The sequence below is a fragment of the Sturnira hondurensis genome, unplaced genomic scaffold, assembly GCF_014824575.4.
Source record: "Sturnira hondurensis isolate 20B ecotype Veracruz unplaced genomic scaffold, ASM1482457v3 Scaffold0006496, whole genome shotgun sequence".
Taxonomy (NCBI): domain Eukaryota; kingdom Metazoa; phylum Chordata; class Mammalia; order Chiroptera; family Phyllostomidae; genus Sturnira; species Sturnira hondurensis.
In genome coordinates, this window is record NW_028079127.1 from 25,009,215 (window position 1) to 25,031,989 (window position 22,775).

Genomic DNA, 22,775 nt, shown 5'->3' on the forward strand with positions numbered 1-22,775 from the left:
TGTTAAAATACGTTCAGCACAATATTTTATAGCAAAGGTGTTAGCAGGGTTCTGGCTAGTTAATTTTAATTGTATTCTTGTGTTTCTGTAGAATTTAATCGCAGTTTCAACCCCTTGATTCTATAACTTTAAATAATAAAAGCAAGAAAGCACTGCCAGTGTAACAATATTAAAACATTTTACTACTTATTTTCATTGCAAAATTAAGATGAAATATATTTATGTACTTATCAAAATACCAAAACAATGTTGTTTTTGATATTTTCACACTTTCTAGATAATCTGAAAATAATTTAAGAACACTCAAAATGACATCATTCAATTCTAGTAATACTAAACTTAATATCCTTTCATATCTTAGTAAACTCAACCATACGTGTTAATACCAATTAAATTAATCCTCAGGACTATATTCTATGACTTAACATGAAAAAGAAAAAATGACTCTTAACCAAGAATATAATTATATATTTAATACACTTTGAACAGCAATTTTCAAAGTAAACACATCATAGACCATATAACTTATTAAAAATTTATAGTGCTTAAAAGTTGATTCTAAAAATATACCTTATTTGGTATAAATGAATAACTTTATCTGGAAGACAGAATAATAAATTATAGCAATATGTTTATCACCACTATAGTCTTGAATGTGTATACATATTCAATATAAAATGCTCTTAGGACTTTAACACTTTCAGCCTTAAAATGTAAAAAGCACATTAAAGTTTGACATACAAGACCTCAGTCTGATAGCAATGGTTTTAAAACCAAAAAAACAAATACACAGTTAACATGTTAAGAGAACATAGGCACATCACATCCAAGTACACATATATATCCTCTCTCACTCAATTCAGCACATATACACACAAACACACACAGAGTAAGCAGATTCCATTCACCCTTGTGTATATAATTGCCATCGATTTCAAAAATAAAAAGTGAGGGAAAATTAATTTAAAGTATGTTCAAGCATATTTAAATGACTCTAGTTGTTGAAAAGACAAGCACAAAATTGTTATCAAGATCTCTAACATGCACATATGCCATCTCAATACATTCTTAAACAGGTCCGAACTACTCACTAATGGGCATAAGAATACATAAGAAATTATGTATTCATCCATTCCCCAGGTGGTATTCCTCTGACAACCAGTCATATGAGGCAGCCCAACCAAAGTGATTTAATTTATGCAAACCAACAGATTTCACAATGTATTGAACAGAACCCAATAGAATTAGAAACTTCATGTATATCTATTTGGGGGCTTTAGGTGTTCTTTTTGCAAAAGCAGCAGGTTTCTATATTGCAAATGACAGTTACTATGACTTAACACTTTGTAGCACTGAAGGTCATTTTGTATTTCTAAAACTAAAGTCCCCAGAGGTCCTTAGTTTTAATTATATAGGTTAAGGTTTAGACTAAAAACAATTTAATGCTGACAGCCTTTCCCATTTATCACTTTTACCTCCAGTAAAATCTGTCGAAGAATTACTCTCTAAACTCTCTCCAGTAATGAAAGTTTGAACAATGTTCTATGGAATTTCATTTGTATCACATTTTAATTAAAACATCCAAAGTTCTCTGAAACCACATTAAAATACAGGGTAGGGTAAAAGTAGGTTTACAGTTTCGAGCATGTGAAACAGTTATTCTTCTATTATCTATTATTGTATTATTTTCCATATGAGGAACTGTAAACCTACTTCTGCCCCACCCTGTGGACACTAACCACACATTAGGGCACTCATACTCACACTGTTGTAATTAGGAAAATAAACAGGCACAACAGTAAGCAAAGAGAATATACCAGCTTTTCGTTTGCTTTTTTTTTTTTTTTGGCTTTCCTCTTATTTTATTACGCTAAGTTTATAAATTGTTCAAAGCATTCTTATACTCTGATTGACAGTAACAGAATATTTTGGCACATCAACATTGCGATACAATATATGGTATGTTTAAAAAATTAGTTAAAAATTTCATTTATTAATCTACATTTTTAATGTAGTGCATATATATTTTACAGTTATTTAAGTCAAATACATAAAGGTTTATAACTGATTTACAGGTGAAGCAATCACAGATTGCAGTAATATATGCATATATATGTGCATGTGTGTGTGTATATATACATATACACACATGCACATATATATATATATCTATATATATAAAAAACAATCAAGGTAAAATCTGCATCCTGGCAATTTTAGAGTCCATAGTTTCATTGGTATATCTATCATTTACATGCCCTTTTCGACTTGTTTTTCTGTACAAAAAATACATTTTTGCCTTCTTCATTCCTGATGAGATTTTTCTGCGATAACTTTACATTCATACTGCAAAATTGAAAAGGTTAAAAGGTTAACAGATAAAGGTCTATTTTGAATAGCAATTTAAACTAAAAAGTTTTTTAAACTAATACTTTATTAATCGATGCTCACTTTATTCCTCAAAGACTACCAGAGTTACACAATTATAGGATTAAATGACAAATGTGATAGGGCAAAAACAAAAAAAAAATCACATTCTAGAAGTGAAAGAGCCATAGCCAACAGCAGAAGATGAAGTTTCTGCATTACAAGCAAATAATGACAGTTTATGATTCAGATCAGTTCTAGAATATGAAAGTAGGTTTCTTTGAGTGCTCAGTAAGGTCAATCAGTAAAGGACAGGTTATAAAGTTAAGGACAAGACTTATACAGTGAATTCAGATAATTTATTTTCAAATCACTTTACAATTTAAAGGAAAATATTACATTAGCAAAAGCTTCTATTCAAAACAATACTCTAAAAGTACAGCTATAAAAATGTACCCACAATTCAAGGAAACAAATGTACTTAGAATAATTGGGTACCTGTATTATCAAAAAGAAAGCAACATACACCACCCAATTCCCCTACTCACTAACATGGTAAAAGTGACAACACTATTCTTGAAACTGGTGTGGCCTCTGAATGTTACTCCCCAACCTTTGCCATTCATGATTGGGGTTGTAAACAATGTCCTTTCTTTCTCAACTAAAAGGATGAAACATCTTGATTTGCTGGAGATAGTTCTAATTTATATCTATTGTTGTAATGTCATTATTAATAGAGCCCTTTTCACTTTTAAAATTGCTCCCTTTTGAGGAGTAGAAACCTATAAAATTAGTTTTAAAAAGAGGGTGAATAAATCATTTTACTCTATTCATAACCCATTTTAGCTTTCCTATCTAGTGGTTCCTTCAACTTTTAATACACTTGTGATTAAATTCTTCCAAATAGTTTATTTCAGTAGAATTGCAGAGAAATCAAAGAATGCTGTCTTCACAAATTGCTTTCTCTTAAAAAGTGACTATCATTTAGAGAAAACTTGTCTTACACTTCAATAAGAGAAAAGTGATTAAATAAGCATTAGCTTACCATTGCCAGTTGCCGGCCAATATTTCCCATTGTTATGCCTCCAGCAAAAAATATACATGGTAACCAAGAACGAACATAGAGAAAATCCGGAGATGTATATCTAGAATAATAAAAATGTTTTTAACTGTATGATGACACTTATTAAGATAATTACAATAAAAATAAGTTACTTTTCAGACTAATCTGGCTAAGCCAATTTTAAAATCTCAATTCTGAATTCAATTATCATGGATCTCTTTTATCAAACAAGCACCAAAAAGAATACTTACTGATAAACACCATTGTAGACTAGCAGCTGAGTGACCAATGTTGCCAAAAAAGCAATTCCTACTCCGAGGCCAAAACCAGTTCTAGATCTATCAAAAGTCCACCACAGTCCAATGGATAATGCAGCCAGTGTGAGAGACAACTGTATGTTGTTATCAAAGTCCACTTTCTGAGGTCAATGTTAAAGAGTCATCTTAAAATTTATAACCAAATAATATCACCAGTTCATTTTTTCTAAAATAAGAGATGTTACTGTTAAAAAGGAAATTAATTCCTTATTCTAAAATTCATTCAATCTTTTAATACAATGTCTGAGATTAGATGGGATTAAAATAGTCTCTGGTATTTACTAAAGACACACAGAGGGCATAGCATTTCATTAATAGATCCTACCAACCTGTAATTCCTAAAACAAAACACTCTACACACACTGCCAATTATAAGAGCAGCCTCATTAATTGAGAACTGCTTTCTTTGCTAAAAGTGTAAATGGGAAGCCTCAGAACACAAGTTCTGCTAAAGAAACATACTTTTGCGAAAAAGAAATCCAATATTACTTCTTAAACAGGTTGAGAATTAGTTGAGAATCATACAGGAACTTGAAAATAGAAGAGCTGACAGCTATTTAACAGGGTCTACATTCTCTATATGATTTACTGACAGACACATTTTATAATAATGCAGTTTGGAAACAAGAGTACCAAGGACACAGTATCCCTTTCTATTATGTCAACTGCTGTAGTTTTAATTTGTTGAGGATAAAGCCTTGAAGTGAACATTATCTTGCAACCTGTCAAGTTATTTTGGTGCCTGAGACATTCTGGTACAGGACAGCTTTGCTCAAATGATGTTTTATTTCCATCACCTACTTAAGCATCTATTCACAAATGTACAGCCCTTTTCTACCCCAAAATCTCTGAGCAAAACGAAGCTTTATACATTCAGTTTTCTCATTTCTTTGCTAGAGGATTACACTAAAGGAATTAATTTCAAGTATCACTAAAAGGGTGTTATCTATGTCCCAAAGCCCATAAGATGATTTTACATCCAGCTCCCCAGCAGAAACAACATTATCTCACCAAACTAGTCCAGCTGCAACTACAGAGAAGAGAGTAGAAGTGCAAAAAAAGATAGGAAACCACTCCCTACTTCATTTAACACCATTGTTTACCACCACTCCCACTCCCCTACCCAACCAGCTAGTATCCCGAACACCCAGTATGCTTACTTCTCAGCTATAGGCCACTCCTCCAAAGTCATTCCCTGTTGAGGCCTGATTTATCAAAAAACCTGTAGTTGATGAGTATGCTTTCAGAAAAAGCTTTTCTTATTCTTTCACTCTGCAGGCCAACACTCCAAGCAACTGAGCCACACTGGTCGGGGCCAGCTTTTCTTATTCTTTAACAGGCATTAATAACCTAAAACTTCACAAAGAGCTTGTGAACTCTAATTTCTCTATGCAATAAACAATCTTGTAAATGCGGAAGAAAAAGGGCCACATACTACACCTGACAAATCAGAGGAGGCCTGCATGGTAGCCTTACAAACTCAGAGACCGAAAGCAACCACAGAGGATGGTCTGAAATTAAAAATGATTAACTAAAAGCAAGTTATAGTGGACAATCACTGTCCTAGGCTAGAATATTCCCCAACAAAAGTCAATCTTGACCTTAACTGAGTATGTCTGTTGTCTTCTTGCATGTCAAATTTTCTTTTTCAGGATCCCTCAAGGCACAGGCACTACACAAAGAGAAACCACGGGCGTCCTCATTGTTATCATGTTAATTGTTAACTGATAACTATCCTCTACTCACCTGTATAAAAGTATGTGTCTATCATTTTACCTTTCATTCAATCCCAGAGGTTTTCCCCACTTTGCTTTCTCCGGCCTCCCTAATCTATCATCAATAGATTTTATGTAACCCCCTTACATCTTCTCCTTTGATTCTGATGTATAAAATAAGGTGCAAAAATGCCATTTTCCAGGGCACTTTCTCAATCTATTGAGGTTTTCTTCCCCCCAGCGATTGTCATCAGTTTGACTCAAATAATCTCATAAAAATTCTTACAGATTTGGACATTTCTTATGTTGACATAAAGAACAGACTTTGACATTAACTGGGTACTATCTTTGCTAACTAAATTAACTTCATTAACAGTCATTGAGACCCTGGCTGGTGTAGCTCGGTAGATTTAGCACCGGCCTGTGAAGCAAAGGATCGCAGTTTGCAAGTGGTATTCATCCCAGGGATGCAAGGATGGTTCAATATTCGTAAATCAGTAAATGTAATACACCACATAAACAAAAGCAAGGACAAAAACCACATGATCATATCAATAGATGAAGAAAAAGCTTTTGATAAGGTACAACACCAATTTATGATAAAGGTATTCAGCAAAGTGGGAATAGAGGGAGCATTCCTCAATATAATAAAGGCCATATATGAAAGACCTACAGCCAACATCATACTCAATGGGCAAAAACTGAAAGCTTTTCCACTAAGATCAGGAACAAGACAAGGTTGTCCACTTTCACCACTTCTATTCAATATAGTATTGGAAGTTCTAGCCACAGCGATCAGATAAGAAAAGGAAACAAAAGGCATCTAAATGGGAAAAGAGGAAACAAAACTGGCACTGTTTGCAGATGACATGATAGTGTACATGGAAAAGCCTATAGTCTCTACCAAAAAACTGCTCGAACTAATAAATGAATTTGGCAAAACAGTGGAATACAAAGTCAATATCCAGAAATCAAAGGCATTTTTGTATACCAACAATGAAACAGCAGAAGCAGAAATTAAGAAAAAATCCCATTTGATATAGCAAAAACAAAAATAAAATATCTGGGAATAAACCTAACCAAGGAGGTAAAAGACCTGCATGCAGAAAACTACAAAACACTGAAGAAAGAAATCAAGGAAGACACAAACAAATGGAAACATATACTGTGTTCATGGATTGGAAGAAGTAACATCATCAAAATGTCCATACTACCCAAAGCAATTTACAGATTCAATGCAATACCTATTAAAGTGCCAATGTCATATTTCACAGACAGAACAAACACTTCAAAAATTTATATGGCACCATAAACGACCCCGAATAGCAGCAGCAATTTTGAGAAAGAAGAACAAAGTAGGAGGGATTACAATACCTGATATCAAACTGTATTACAAGGCCACTGTAATCGAAACAGCCTGGTACTGGCATAAAAACAGGCACATAGACCAATGGAATAGAACAGAGAGCCCAGAAATAAACCCAACTCTCTACAGTCAATTAATATTCGACAAAGGGGGCAGTAACATAAAATGGAGTAAAGATAGCCTCTTCAACAAATGGTGTTGGGAGAACTGGACAGCTACATGTAAAAAAATGAAACTTGAGCACCAACTTACACCATACACCAAAATAAATTCAAGGTGGATAAAAGACTTAAATATAACTCGGGAAACCATTAAAGCCCTAGAGGAGAGCACTGGCAGGAAAATGTCAGATATTCCACGCAGCAATATTTTTACTGATATGTCCCCTAGAGCAAGGGACATCAAGGAAAGAATAAACAAATGGGATCTCATCAAACTTAAAAGCTTCTGCATGGCCAAGGAAAACAGTATCAAGATACAAAGAAAAGCAACAGTTTGGGAAAACACATTTGCCAATGATACCTCAGACAAAGGTTTAATCTCCAAAATATACAAAGAACTCACATGACTCCACTCAAAGAAGACGAGCAACCCAATTAAAAAATGGGCAAAGGACTTGAACAGGCACTTCGCCAAGGAGGACATACAGAGGATCTAGAGACACATGAAAAGATGCTCGATATCACTAGCTATCAGAGAGATGCAAATCAAAACCACAATGAGATACCACTTAACACCAGTCAGAATGGCTACCATAAACAAAGAAACAAACAACAAGTGTTGGAGAGGTTGTGAGGAAAAGGGGACTCTAGTTCACTGTTGGTGGGATTGCAGACTGGTACAACCACTATGGAAAACAGTATGGAATTTTCTAAGAAAACTAAACATGGACGTGCCTTTTGACCCAGCAATTCCACTGTTAGGAGTATATCCTAAGAACCCTGAAGCACTAATCCCAAAGAACCTATGCACCCCAATGTTCATAGCAGCACAATTTACGATAGCCAAGAGTTGGAAGCAACCTAGATGCCCATCGGTCAATGACTGGATCAAAAAACTATGGTACATTTACACAATGGAATTCTATGCTGCAGAAAGGAAGAAGGAGCTCCTACCCTTTGCAACATCATGGATGGAACTGGAAAGCATTATGCTAAGCGAAATAAGCCAGGCGGTGAAAGACAAATACCATATAATATCACCTTTAACAGGAATCTAAACAACAAAACAAACAAGCAAGCAAAATGTAACCAAAGACACTGAAATACAGAACGTGCTGACAGGGTCCAGAGGGGAGAGGGGAGAGAATCACAGGGGAAAAGGGGAAGGACTCACATGAACAAGTATAAAGGACACATGGACAATAACTAAGGTGGGGCGGAGATGGGAGGGAGGTGGGGAGCACTGGTGGGGGCAGGGCTGGGAATACATACAGAAAACTGTACTTGAACAAGAATTAAATAAAAACTAAAAAAAAAAAAAGGATCGCAGTTCAATTCCCAGTCAGGGCACATGCCTGGGTTGCAGGCCAGTGCCCAGCAGGAGATACATGAGAGGCAACCATACACTGACATTTCTCTCCCTCTCTCCTTCCCTTCCCCTCTAAAGATAAATAAATAAAATCTTTAAAAAAAAAAAGAGTCATTGCAAAATAAGGAAGCTTCTAGAGTAAACAGGTAAAACATCAGTCTTAAAAATAGTACCATGTGATTTCATGAAGTCAAATTAACTGAATGTTACAAATTTATAAACACTTTGGATTTTGCTTAAAGGATGTCCACCCAGGACCATCATACTTTTAAGTATAAGACTGAAATACTTTAAGTATTGAGAAGAAAAAGAAAGACCAAAGCAAAGAATTAAGATATAGAAACATTTTTGAATTCCAGAAAAAGGCTATTTAAATTTCTCAACTTAAAAATAGCTAAAATACCTTGGCTGGTGTGGTTCTGTGTATTGAGTGCTTGCCTGCAAACCAAAGGGTTAATGGTTTGATTACCAGTCAGAGCGCATGCTTGGGTTGCAGGCCAGGTGCCCAGTAGGAGATATGCAAGAAGCAACCACACATTGAGGTTTCTCCCCTTCTCTTCCTCCCTCCCTTACCCTCTGTAAAAATAAATAAAATAATTTTTTTAAATAGTTAAAATGTCTGAGAAAGAATGGTCTAATCTACCACATATAGAAAATTTACACACTTGTGGGACTCCTGGGTAGGAGAGCAAATATTCCTAGATTAGAGTCAGGATCTCTGGGGTCTGGTCTCAGTTTTGGCACACCTTGCAGTGTGAGTGGCATAGCAAAGTACCTAAGCTTTCTAGCTTTTATTTGTCTCATTGTCTTTATAAAAAATATGGTAGTAGGTGATTTTCTAAGTTTTCTTCTAGATATAATATTCTATGAGTCAATCTTTTTAAGTCCTCCTAACCACTGGATTTGTTCATTATAAAATCCTAAATATCAAAGATTTCCCCAAACTTTGGGGAAATTTCCCCAATTTCCTAAACATGTTAGGAAATTGTTTCATACAAAAGGAATGGAAAACAAACATAGCAACAGCCTCTGAGGGCCTTCCAAATCCACAGATATCCAAGGGCCACACACAATGGGAACAGAAAGGCAGATATGTTCTCAGCATATAAGACCCTGCCTCTTCCCCAAGCTTCTTCAAAACATGTCAGTACTTTCCATAAAAGGCACAGCAATCTACTTGCCACATGACTCACCTTATCTCCAACTGAATGCCAGCCCTAAGCCCCGTGCAAAGTTACAAGAGGAAATGGTGGGTAGCTTGAGTCAGACTTCCTGCTCTTCCTAATACCAAAGACTCCCACGTCCCTAAGCCACCCCTTGTAGAAAAGGGAAGACTGAACTGGCATTGCCCAGATCCTTTTCCACAAAGGAAAGTTGGTGGTGAGAGAAAAGAAAGCAGGGAGGATGACAGAATTAAAACCTTATGAGAGCAAAAGCTTTTGTTCTGTAGGTAGACATTTTTTTTTTCTGAAAGGTAGAAGATAGAAGGGGAGAAGGGAGTAGAGGGAGGCTACCTTGTCCTCCAGGCTATAAAACTGATCATTAATCAAAACATCAGAATCCTTAAATGACCAAACTATAAAAATATGTACCTTAGAGAAAAAAGTTGCTTTTAACCAAGGTCTAAGCTGGATCTTTCTACTATGCCACCTTTAAGAACATTTATGTGGTTTGCTGGTATTCATTAAAACCAACAAATGACAGTCTGTCAGGGGTGGACGGCAGTATTTATAGGTTCTTGAAATTAAAAACAAAACACAAAAAACCAGCACCTGAAGCCACCACATGTCCTTCGTGGCAAATATTAAATGAAGAGAGAGGAATGAAATTCTTTGAAAATTTACCTGTTTCAATGCTAGTCTTACAAAACCTGTATGTAAGTAGTTTAGTGACCTAATTTTTAAAAAACATGTGTTTTAAACATGCAAATTTTCTACATTATATTGAAAAAATGAGATTCAAATGAAAGGCTAAACCCCACTAAGTAGCAGCATCATACAGATGCTATTGTGATGTTTCAACAATAGGACACACATTTTTTTATAACTAAGTGGGCATAATCACAATTTGACAGCAGTGAAGTTGCAAGGGACCAGTTAACCTTTGATTTGTTGGGAGCCGCTTTCTTATTATGCATTTCATTATGGCAAAAGGATACAGCGCTGGCATGATTTATACCAACAAAGACAGCTACACACCGCATTACACTGGACCACTCTCTTTTAAATTTATGTGGTTCTCCTAGATGCCTGTCAATACAGGGGTATAATAACCCAATCGCAGCTGCGGATAAAAAGAGAAAAAAAAATGAAGTCATCTCCAATGCTATACTCTCAAAACTTAAAGCTAAGAATCACTACAATCACAATAAGCATTTGAAAGATTCTTTTAAAGTTAAGTTACTTAATGACAACTGATATTTTAAACTTACCTTCCAAAAGGAATAAAAACTGAGAACACCACGGAAGAAAGTATTGTAAATGATTACAACAGTATTCTAAATTATAAAAGTACATTATTTCAGTCTATGATTCACAATTTAGCAGACTGGACTCGATGATTCATGATACTTTTCTATTAGTATCTCTGAGACTTGAAAAGCATCAAACCAGTTAGCAGTTAAGCAATGTTCTCTCTAAGTATATAACCATGAAACATTGTATTAAATGCCATAAATCTAAAGAAAAGCTAGGAACTAAACACATACAGTAAGTTCATCATACACACAATACGCAGATGGCTATGGCTATCCTGTTACATAGATCATCTTTGCCCCTCCATCTTCTTTTCTCTGTCTCCTGCTTCTACTGCCTTGATCTGACACTCCCTCCCACTGTAGCCCTCTGAGACTAGGTCATACTGGCAAAGCAGAAAAAGTCACAACACAAATCTACATATAAGATTCAATCTCCACACAGAAAACATAGAGGAAACATGGTCTATATAAGAATTCTAAATTTTTGGTAAAAATTTAAATTCACTTTAAAATCACTTTCAGTACATTTCTTACTTTTGGAAAGAACATCTTGACTGCCAACTGTGTAATTAATTATGGAAAAGTATATGCAAAATATCTACAATTGAGACTCAAAATATTCTCACCCAATTTTTTAAAATTCTTTTATTGTTGTTCAAGTAGAGTTGTCCCTATTTTCCTCCCATTACTCCCCCCTGCCTCGAACCCTCAATCCAACCCCCTTTGGCTTTGTCCATGTGTCTTTTATACATGTTCCTTCCTCTTTGTCCCTTTATACATAACCACCTTCCTCTATTTCCCCCCAGTATCCTTCTCCCTCCTCCCCTGTGGTTACTGTCAGTTTGTTCTTTATTTCAATGTCTCTGGTTCTCTTTTGCTTGTTTTGATTAGGTTCCAATTATAGGTGAGAGCATATGGTATTTATTTGTCTTTCACTGCCTGACTTATTTCACTTAGCATAATGCTCTCCAGAGCCATCCATGCTGTCAGGAAGGGTAGGAGCTCCTTCTTTCTTTCTGCTGCATAGTAGTCCATTGTGTAAATTTACCAGAGTTTTTTCATCCACTCATTTACTGATGGGCACTTAGGTTGCTTCCAACACTTGGAACAATGCTATGAACATTGGGGTGTATAGGTTCTTTGGAATTGGTATTTCAGGATTCTTAGGGTATACTCCTAGCAGTGGAATTGTTGGGTCAAAAGGCAGTTCTAATTTAGTTTTCTGAAGAATTCCATACTGTTTTCCACAGTGGCTGCAATAGTCTGCTTTCCCACCAACACTGCACTAGGGTTCCTTTTTATCCACAACTGCGCCAGCACTAGTTGTTTGTTGATTTGTTTATGATGACCATTCTGACTGGTGTGAAGCAGTATGTCATTGTGGTTTTAATTTGCATCTCTCTGATGGCTAGTGATGCTGGGCATCCTTTCATATGTCTCTGGGTCCTTTGTATGTCATCCTTGGAGAAGTGTCTGTTCAAGTCCTTTGCCCATTTTTTACTTAGGTTGTTTATCTTCCTAGAGTGGACTCCTGTGAGTTCTTTATATATTTTGGAGATCAAACCCTTGTCTGAGTTATCATTTGCAAACATATTTTCCCATACAGTTGGTTGCTTTTCATTTCCCTGATGTTTTCCTTAGCCATGCAGAAGATTTTTATTTTGACAAAGTCCCATTTGTTTATTCTTTCTTTTATGTTCCTCGCTCTAGGGGACATATAGGTCTCACACCATTTAAACTTAAATACTTGTCAATCCTCAACTTTTTATTCATTTGGTTGGAGAAGATTAAAAATGCTGTCAACTTCTATCCAAGATGGAGGCGTAGGTGGAAACACTGTGCCCCCTCCCACAACTAAATTTAAAGACAGCTAAGTTTTACAAACAAAAACACAGCCAAAACAGTGAAAATTGAAATGTACGGAAGTCCAACAACATCAAACCACTCAGCCAGACTGCATCACAACCCAGCGACTGGGTCACCCAGCCCTGGTGAACACCTAAGGCTCTGCCCTTCATACTTAACAGGTGCAAACAGACCAAACATTATGACTCAAGAACAGCTCAAAACCCCAGAGCCCATAATTCTAAGTGACCAAGAAATAGCAAACCTTTCAGATGCACAGTTCAAAACACTGGTGATCAGAATGCTCACAGAAATGGTTGATTTTAGCCACAAATTAGAGGAACAAATGAAGGCTAAACTGATTGAAATGAAGGGAAATGCACAGGAAACCAATAGTGATGGAAAGGAAACTGGGACTCAAATCAAGGGAGTGGACCAGAAGGAAGAAAGAAGCAAACAAACAGAAAAGAAGGAAGAAACAAGAATTCAAAAAAATGAGGAGGCTTAGGAACCTTCAGGACATCTTGAAACATTCCAACATCCGAATTATAGGGGTACCAGAAGGGGAACAGGAACAGCCACCAGTGGAAAACTTATTTGAACAAATAATAAAGGAGAACTTCCCCAGTCTGGCAAAGGAAACAGACTTCCAGGAAATCCAGGAAGCTCAGAGAGTCTCAAAGAAGTTGCACCCAAGAAGGAACACACCAAGGCACATCATCACTACATTAGCCAAGATTAAAATGAAGGAGAGAATTCTAGAAGCAGCAAGAGATAAGGGGACAGTCACCTACAAAGGAGTTCCCATCAGACCGTCAGTGGATTTCTCAAAAGAGACCTTACAGGCAAGGGGCTGGAAAGAAGTATTCCAAGTCATGAAATCCAAAGACCTACAGCCAAGATTGCTCTATCCAGCAATGCTTTCATTTAGAATGGAATGGCAGATAAAGTCTTCTCAGATAAGGTCAAGTTCAAGGAGTTCATCATCACCAAGCCCTTATTATATGAAATGTTAAAGGGACTTATCTAAGAAAAAGAAGATGAAAAATATGAACAGTGAAAGGACAGCAAACTCACAGTTATTAACAACCACACCTAAAAAAGCAAACTAAGAGGACAGCTAGATCGGGAGCAGAACCATAGAAATGGAGATCACATGGAGGGTTAGCAACAGGGGAGTGGGAGGAGAAGGTGGGAGAAGGTACAGAGAATAAGTAGCATAGATGGTAGGCAGAAAATAGACAGGGGGACAGGAATACTATGGGAAATACAGAATCTAAAGAACTTGACACATGGACATGAATGAAAAGGGGGAATGGTGGCGGAGGGGAGTCCAGGGTAGAGGGGAGTGAAGGGGGGGAATGGGACAACTGTAATGACATAATCAATAAAATATATTTTAAAAAATGCTTAGTCATAAAAAATAGACTAATGAACCAAAACTTTCTTCAACAAGTTATAAGGAAAATGTATTTTCACAGATTAAATTTAGCAAAACAAAGGTGCCTAGCTATTTCCTATTCATCTTCCTAAAAAGAGAATGGTTATGCTCCCATTAGGAAACAGGGACACAACAGTCACATCACTTGAAAAGCATGTCTAAACCATCCAATACTACCTATGACATATGAAACTATTGTACCAAACTTTATGTGCCTGAGAGTCAGCAGCTTCTGCCTGGCCTGATACTGGCTAGCTATACTTCACAAACAATGCATTCTATCTTCAAGGAAAATGGAAATCAATTAATATAAAAACTCACAGGCTAGAAGACCAGTGGAGCAGCATGAAAGATAGGCTGTAGGACCACCCTTCCATCTGGAGGTGAGATACTAAAATGATGCTGAGATACTGCATTTTCTAATCCACAAAACACTTGAGTATGCTCTTTTGAGTTGGGCTTTGGCTTTATATAGGTTCACAAACTATCAAGAGATTAACAACAAACTTCAGTAATGCAGAGCTCCAAAGACTACCAGTAAATTTAAAAGTTTTACAACACGTCCTTGAATAAGGTCACTTCATTCACTGCCATTTCATTACAACTCTATAGGAACTTAAGATCTTGTTTATACCAATTAGCCTGTGATAAAACTGGCTTTGTTATCTGCTATTTCAATTAAAGTTGCAGAACCTATTGAAGACTGAATGAGAACTTACTGCATATTGCTATTTAAAAGGCTATACTCTAAAATCCTGTAAAATTAACTGACAGAATTTACAAATTTCTACAAACTTAAAGTGGCAACAAGCATGTATAGAGTGGCAGTATATCTAAATGAGTATTACCTCTTTTTTTTTAATGCATCATAAAAGTAACAGCTCACATGTCATTCTTCACTCTCATTCTTGCCCTCTCTCTCCTCCCTTTGTCTGTTGCTAAGTAAAACCAATTAAGATCAGGCATTCCACCACAGGTAAAAAACTATCACAGAGATGGGTGCTGTGCCTTATTAAAAGCTTTTTCTGCATCTATTGATATGATCATGTGATTTTTGTCTTTGCTTTTGTTTATGTGATGTATTACATTTACTGATTTGGGAATATTCAACCATCCTTGCATTCCTGGGATGAATCCCACTTGGTCATAGTGTATGATCTTTTTGATGGATGCAGTTTGCCAGTATTCTGTTGAGGATTTTAGCATCTATGTACATCAGTAATACTGGCCTGAAGTTTCTTTCTTTCTTCTGTCTTTATCTGGTTTTGAGATTACGATGATGCTGGCTTCATAAAAGGAGTTTGGGAGTCTTCCATAATTTTGGATTTTTTGGAATAGTCTGTGAAAAATAGCGGTTAGCTCTTCCTTAAATGCTTTGTAGAATTCTCCTGTGAAACCATCTGATCCAGGGCTTTTGGAAAGGAGAAAACAAAACTGTCATTGTTGGCAGATGATATGATAGTGTACACAGACAATCCTATAGACTCTACCCCAAAACTGCTCGACCTAATAAATGAATTTGGCAAAACAGCGGGATACAAAGTCAATATCCAGAAATAAAAGGCATTTTGTATACTAACAAGGAAACAGCAAAAGCAGAAATCAAGGAAAAATCCCGTTCCACACAGCAAAAAGAAAAAGAAAATATCTGGGAATAAACCTAACCAAGGAGGTAAAAGACCTCTATACAGAACACTACACAACAGTGAAGAAAGAAATAGAGGAAGACACAAACAAATGAAAACATAAACCGTGTTCATGGATTGGAAGAATTAATATCAGCAAAATGTCCATACTACCCAAAGCAATTTACAAATACAATGCAATACCTATTAAAGTACCAATGGCATATTTCACAGATATAAAACAAACACTTCAAACATTTATATGGAACCATAAACGACCCCGAATAGCAGCTACAATTTGAGAAAGAAGAACAAAGTAGGAGGGATCAGAATACCTGATACCAATCCATTAGTGTTACAAGGCCACCGTAATTTAAAGAGCCGGGTACTGGCATAAAAACAGGCACATACCAATGGAACAGAACAGAGAGCCCAGGAATAAACCCAAGTCTCTATGGTCAATTACTATTGGACAAAGGGGGCAGTAACATAAAATGGAGTCAAAATAGCCTCTTCAACAAATGGTGTTGGGAGAACTGGACAGCTACATGCGAAAAAAAATGAAACTTGAGCACCAACGTACACCATACACCAAAATAAATTCAAGGTGGATAAAAGACTTAAATATAAGCCATGATACTATTAAAGTCCTAGAGGAAAACACTGGCAAGAAAATCTCAGATATTTCATGCAGCAACATTTTTACTGACATGTCCCCTAGAGCAAGGGACATAAAGGAAAGAATAAACAAATGGGTTCTCATCAAAATAAAAAGCTTCTGCATGGCTAAAGAAAACAGTATTAAAATAGAATGAGGACCAACTGTATGGGTGATACCAATGATACCTCAAACAAGGGTTTAGTCTCCAAAATATACAAAGAACTTACACAACTCCACTCTAGGAAGATAAGCAACCCAATTAAAAAGTGGGCAAAGGACTTGAACAAACATTTCTCCAAGGAGACATATAGAAGATCCAGAGACACATGAAAAGATAATATTACTACCTATCAGAGAAATGCAAATTAAACCCACAATGAGATACCGCTTCACACCAGTCAAAATGGCCATCATAAACAAAGCAATAAACAATAAGTGTTAGATAGGTTGTGGAGAAAAGGGGACCCTAGTTCACTGTTGGTGGGATTGCATACTGGTACAACCACAATGGAAAACAGTATGGAATTTTCTCAGAAAACTAAAAATGAATCTGCCTTTTGACCCAGCAATTCCACTATTAGGAGTATATCCTAAGAACCCTAAAACACCAATACAAAAGAACCGATGCACCCCAATGTTCACAGCAGCACAATTTACAGTAGCCAAGTGCTGGAAGCAACCTAGATGCCCATCAGTAAATGAATGGATGGTACATATACACAATGGAATTCTATGCAGCAGAAAGAAAGAAGGAGCTCCTACCCTTTGCAACAGTATGGATGGAACTGGAAAGCATTATGTTGAGTGAAATAAGCCAGGCGGTGAAAGACAAACACCATATGATCTCACCTTTAACAGGAAGCTAAACAACAAAACAAACAAGCAAGCAAAATATAACCAAAGACACTAAAATACAGAACAGGCTGACAGAGACCAGAGGGGAGAGGGGAGGGAATTTCAGGGGAAAAGGGGAAGGATTTACATGAACTAGTATAAAGGACACATGGACAACTAAGGAGGGTGGAAATGGGAGGGAGGCAGGGAGCACTGGGGGGTGGGCTGGGATAGGAGTAAAAGACAGAAAACTGTACTTGAACCATAATTAAATTTAAAAAAAGAACTATCACATAGAGAGGACTGACTGTGTACAAAGATATAAATAAGTAAAATTGACTATATTTCTATGCATTTGATGTCTGACTGGCGAGTGAGAGACAACTGAAGGGATTTAAACTGCCATGCTGCCAACCTTGGGATTTGCCAATAAAAGTCAAATCCACCCTGGCTGGTGTAGCTCAGTGGATTGAGCGTGGGCCTGCGAACCACACGATCACAGTTTGATTCCCAGCCAGGGCACATGCCTGGGTTGCAGGCCAGTTCCCAGCAGGGGACCCACGAAAGGCAACCATACATTGATACTTCTCTCCTTCTCTCCTTCCCTTCCCCTCTAAAAGATAAATAAATAAAATCTTTTAAAATAAAAAGAAAATAAGTCAAATCCATTGAGTGCACGGTTCTTCAATTGTCACTGAGAGGAAGATTTTGAGGAAGCTTGTCACTTCCCATTAAATGTCTTCTCTTTTCCCCTTAAATAAAAGCAGTATCTACAGCACAGAGAAGCTCTCCTGTTTATAAGCTCAGCACAGGTATGTTTGGTCTTCTTTTCCTCTTTCTCTACTTTCTTATTTTAACACGAAAGAGTGTTACAAACATGCTTGTGTAAAATCATATGTAAACAAATCCTGATCAATTAAATGGTTCTCCGATGCGAAATCACATTTCTTGGGATACCCACATATCTTATTTTTTTATGCTTCGTGTTACTGAACTTTGTAGATATTGGGGGATTTTTACCAACTGAAGCAAAAAGATCACAACTCACTGCAAACTCAAATGATAGTTGGCATTTTTTAGCTAGTATTGTTTTTTTAAATAAAGGTATGTACATTGTTTTTTTATATAGTGCTATTTAAACATAATTTCTGTATGCACTAGGAAACCAAAATATTCATATGACTCACTTTACTGCAATATTTGCTTTATTGTAGTAGTCTGGAATCAAACCCACAATATCGCCCATGTACACCTGTATATTTATTTTCCAGTAACTAGTGACAGCCTACCAAGATTATAAGCAAAAAAAGTTTATAAAACATCAATATTGTCATCTTTTTCACAGTAATGTGTTTAATGGAGTGATACACTAAAAGCAACAGTTAAATCAATCATTTTGCCAGAAAAAAAGACTGAAAAAACAAAATCACTTAATGAGATGTACTTTCATGGAAAATTATAGAATATTGTAGGATAGGCAATGTTTTCATTCAACAAATACTTAAGCTTCCAAAGTGATCACAGAAACAATTAAATACAGTACCATGTTAGGGGTAACACTGACAGGGCCCAGTGAAGTCCCAGGCTCCTCCTGGCATGAGCTGAGGAGAGGTGTCAGGAAAACTTCAAAGAAGGGACAATTCAGGAAGGCAGGAGCATTCATCAAATAAGTGGTATAGAAAGAGCCTTCTAACCAAAGTGAAGCATTTGGGAACAGAAAATACACAGTATTGCCTAGAGATTGTAAGCATTAGACAGGAAGGGAGCTCAGCACCCAGAAAGACTCTGAGAAAGATAAGAAAAGGCAAGAGCCATATCACAGAGATTTTACCCTACACATGCCGGGGAGCCAGGAAAATAATGCCATCACACTTGTATCAAGTAGAAAGGCAACCCACTCTTACAAGGGAGGCTGAAGAATAGTACAAAATTAGAGGCAGAAAAAGAAAAAGCTGAAAATTCTAAGCAGAGTGATTGAGGGCCTGGACCAAGAGAGAGAAGAAAGATGTAAAACTTGGAAACTGAATGTGAGAGTTAGAGAGGCAGGAGTCTCACAGGGCTCTCAAGAGGGCTCTCCAGAAACTGGGTAACTGACTATATACATGGCTAAACAAGAAAGGCCTGTTTTTTTCTTTTTAAAGACATTGGTTTCATAGATATAAATACCATGTGGTAGAACTTGTGATTTTTGAATCAACTTCTCTACTTATTTTGCACTACAATTATAGTTGTCTTTTTCTTTCTATTTATTCTTCAGAAAGGTTCCTTTAGAGGTAGGTCCTCAATAACGCTGAAGAGGTTTCTTATTTTTTTTAAGATTTTATTTATCTTTAGAGGGGAAGGGAAGGAGAGAAGGAGAGAAATATCAATGTATGGTTGCCTCTCATGGGTCCCCTGCTGGGAACTGGCCTGCAACCCGGGCATGTGCCTTGACTGGGAATCGAACCGTGATCCTTTGGTTCACAGGCCTACACTCAATCCACTGAGCTATACCAGCCAGGGCCATTGAGGAGGTTTCTAATGCCAATTCTAATGCACTGCACATAAAGTTAATCAATTTGAAACACTAGTCATTACTAAACTAAAAACAGAGAACTAAGAAAAAGAAAATCATATCAAAAGCAATTTACCGAAGTTCTCTACTAGCTGTCTCTCCAAAAGCACCCATAGCAAATTCCCCAGCCCTACCTGTTATACAGAAAGGTAGCAGATAATCAGGGGCCCTTCTGTTCACATATAGAAAGTGGTTATTGTGTGGTTATCGTAGAGACCCTCCAGGAGGTAGCTGCTCAGTCTATGAATATTAGTTGGACAGAAAAATCAAAGGACAATCACCGTTTTTTTTAAAATTTAAGATGGTGAGACCCTAGAAAGTTTTGAAAATGTATACCAACACACACACAGAAAAAAATATGCATGCTACATACACACAAACCTGTACACATTGTTTCTTACATCATTTATTTTTCCTTGACATTTTCCTTAAAACTAAGGGTTGGGGAAGCAGCAATTATGCAAGAATTCATTTCCCATCTTTGGCCACAAATCTGTTATCTTCATCCTCATCTACTAAACAACATGAATTATCCAAATAAATCAGTAGCACAGGTAAATGAAGTCTAAATCACCTAATGCCTCTTAATTTCTTTTGCCCAGGTATATCATGGACTACACTGCTTTCGGAAGAAACAGTTAAACAAGAAATGCAAATCCCCAAATAAAAAGGTATGATGGTAAGTGTGCAAGTGTGAGAAACCTAATGGCTAGGAAAAGGACCCTGTTCACATCTGCAATGGAGCTACAATATAACCTCAGTTAAGTTCTCTTACCCCAGCTTAGGTTGTGCAACCCATGACACTGCATTCCATCCAAGCCTCCCTCACATTTATTAGGCCAGAGGTGTTGAAAAGACGCACCAGGAGTAAAGTAGTTTCCTCTTTCTCCTTCACCAGCATGAGACATTTGACCTCGCCACACCATTCACTGCCTCTGGGACCCTGGATTCATTAATATCCTCTCATCATTTTGGGACTTCCAACCAAGATGGAGGCATAGGTAGATATGCTTCGCCTCCTCACACAACCAAAAGGACAACAAATTAAAAAAAAATAACTAGAACAGCTAGAAAATAGAACTGCATGGAAGTCCAACAAACAAGTTGTTAAGAAGAAACACTCATCCCGATGGGTACGAGGAGCAAAAATGGGCAGCCAGGGTAGAGAGGACTCACAGCAAGGCAGCAGCTAGAGGACAGGGCAGGCAAGGTGGCTCCTGGTGGAGTAGGTGGTCCCACATTTGCATGCAGATAAATTGGAACAACTGGGGAGCCACAGAGACCACGTAACTCAGGGCTCCAGTGCAGGGAAATAAAGCCTCAAAACCCAGGAAAAACCTGTGGGGGGTTGGGGGGCAAGAGAAACTCCCAGCATCACAGGAGAGTTTGGAGAGACTCACAGGGTCCCAGAATGTACACAAACCACCCAGAAGGGAATCAGCACCAGAAGGGCCCAATTTGCTTGTGGGTAGCAGAGGAAGTGACTGAAAGCCTGCAGAAAGCTCAGCAAGTGGCACTCTTCCCTCTAAGACCCCTCCCCCACATACAGCACCACAACACAGTGAACTGCGTTGCCCTACCCTGGCTAATACCTAAGGCTCTGCCTCTTACTATATAACAGGCATGCTGAGACAAAAAATATGGCCCAAATGAAATAACAGATCAAAGCTTCAGAAAAAATACAACTAAGCAATGAAGAAAGCCAACCTATCAGATACACAGCTCAAAACACTGGTAATCCAGATGCACACAGAAATGGTTGAGTATGGTTGCAAAATAGAGGAAAGAGTGAAGGCTATAAAAAGTGAATTAAAAGAAAATGCACAGGGAACCAACAGTGATGGAAAGGAAACAGGGACTCATATCAATAATTTGGAGCAAAAGGAAGATTACACTCGACCAAACAGAATGAAGAAACAAGAATTCAAAAATATGAGGAGAGGCTTAGGAACCTCCAAGAAAACTTTCGGTTTTCCAACATCCAAATCATAGGGGTGCCAGAAGGAGAAGAAGAGCAAATAACTAAAAACTTAATGAAGGAGAACTTCCCTAACCTAGCAAAGGAAACAGACTTCCAGGAAGTCCAGGAAGATCAGAGAGTCCCAAAGAAGTTGGACCCAAGGACACACAAACCAAGACACACAGTACTTACATTACCCAAGATGAAAGAGAAGGAAAGATCTTAAAAGCAGCAAGAGAAAAGGAGACAGTTACCTACAAAGAAGTTCCCATAAGACTATCAGCTGATTTCTCAAAAGAAACCTTACAAGCAAGAAGGGGCTGGAAAGAAGTATTCCAAGTCATGAAAGGCAAGCACCTACATCCAAGATTAATCTATCCAGCAAAGCTATCATTTAGAATGGAAGGGCAGATATTGTTTCTTAGGTAAGGTCAAGTTAAAGGAGTTCATCATCACTGAGCCCTTACTATATATGAAATGTTAAAGGGACTCATTTAAGAAAAAGATCAAAAACACAAACATTAAATGACAAGAAACTCATAACTTTCAACAACCGAACCTAAAAAAACAAAAATAAACTAAGCAAACAGCTAGAACAGGAAGAGAGTCACAGAAATAGAGATCACATGGAGGATTTTTGGTGGGGGTGGGGGGAGGTGGGAGAATGGGGGAAAAGGTACAGGAATAAGAAGCATAAATGGTAGGTACAAAATAGAAAGGGGTAGGTTAATAATAATATGGGAAATGTAGAAGCCAAAAAACTTATATGTGTGACCCATGGACATGACCAAAGGTGGGGGATTGATGGTGGGAGGGGAATAAAGGGGAGAAAAAATAGAACGGTAATAGCTGTAATAGCTTTAATAACTGTAAAATTAAAAACAAAAAAAATATCCTCTCATCATTTCAGGTTCCTCATCCCTCCAAAATAGGCCATACTTCTGACTCCCAAAGTTGCCCTGCAGATCCTTGGGGTTAAGGGATGTGGCCTAGCACATGAGTAGACATTCGGTAAGTAATT

At 37.3% G+C, this 22,775-nt stretch overlaps 1 protein-coding gene across 5 annotated transcripts in view; it reads right to left on the bottom strand.

Moving 5' to 3' along the window:
- Positions 1 to 1,301: 1,301 nt before the first annotated feature.
- Positions 1,302 to 22,775, bottom strand: part of INSIG2 (insulin induced gene 2) — a 32,293-nt gene continuing 10,819 nt past the window's right edge. For all 5 annotated transcript variants that reach the window (XM_037049898.1, XM_037049902.1, XM_037049900.1 and 2 more), the window contains 4 exons: positions 10,517 to 10,641; positions 3,682 to 3,848; positions 3,413 to 3,512; positions 1,302 to 2,346 (listed from right to left, as the gene is read on the bottom strand). In XM_037049898.1, coding sequence (XP_036905793.1) covers positions 2,305 to 2,346; positions 3,413 to 3,512; positions 3,682 to 3,848; positions 10,517 to 10,641 — 434 coding nt within the window. In that variant the 3' untranslated portion in view covers positions 1,302 to 2,304. The remainder of the gene's footprint in view (positions 2,347 to 3,412; positions 3,513 to 3,681; positions 3,849 to 10,516; positions 10,642 to 22,775) is intronic.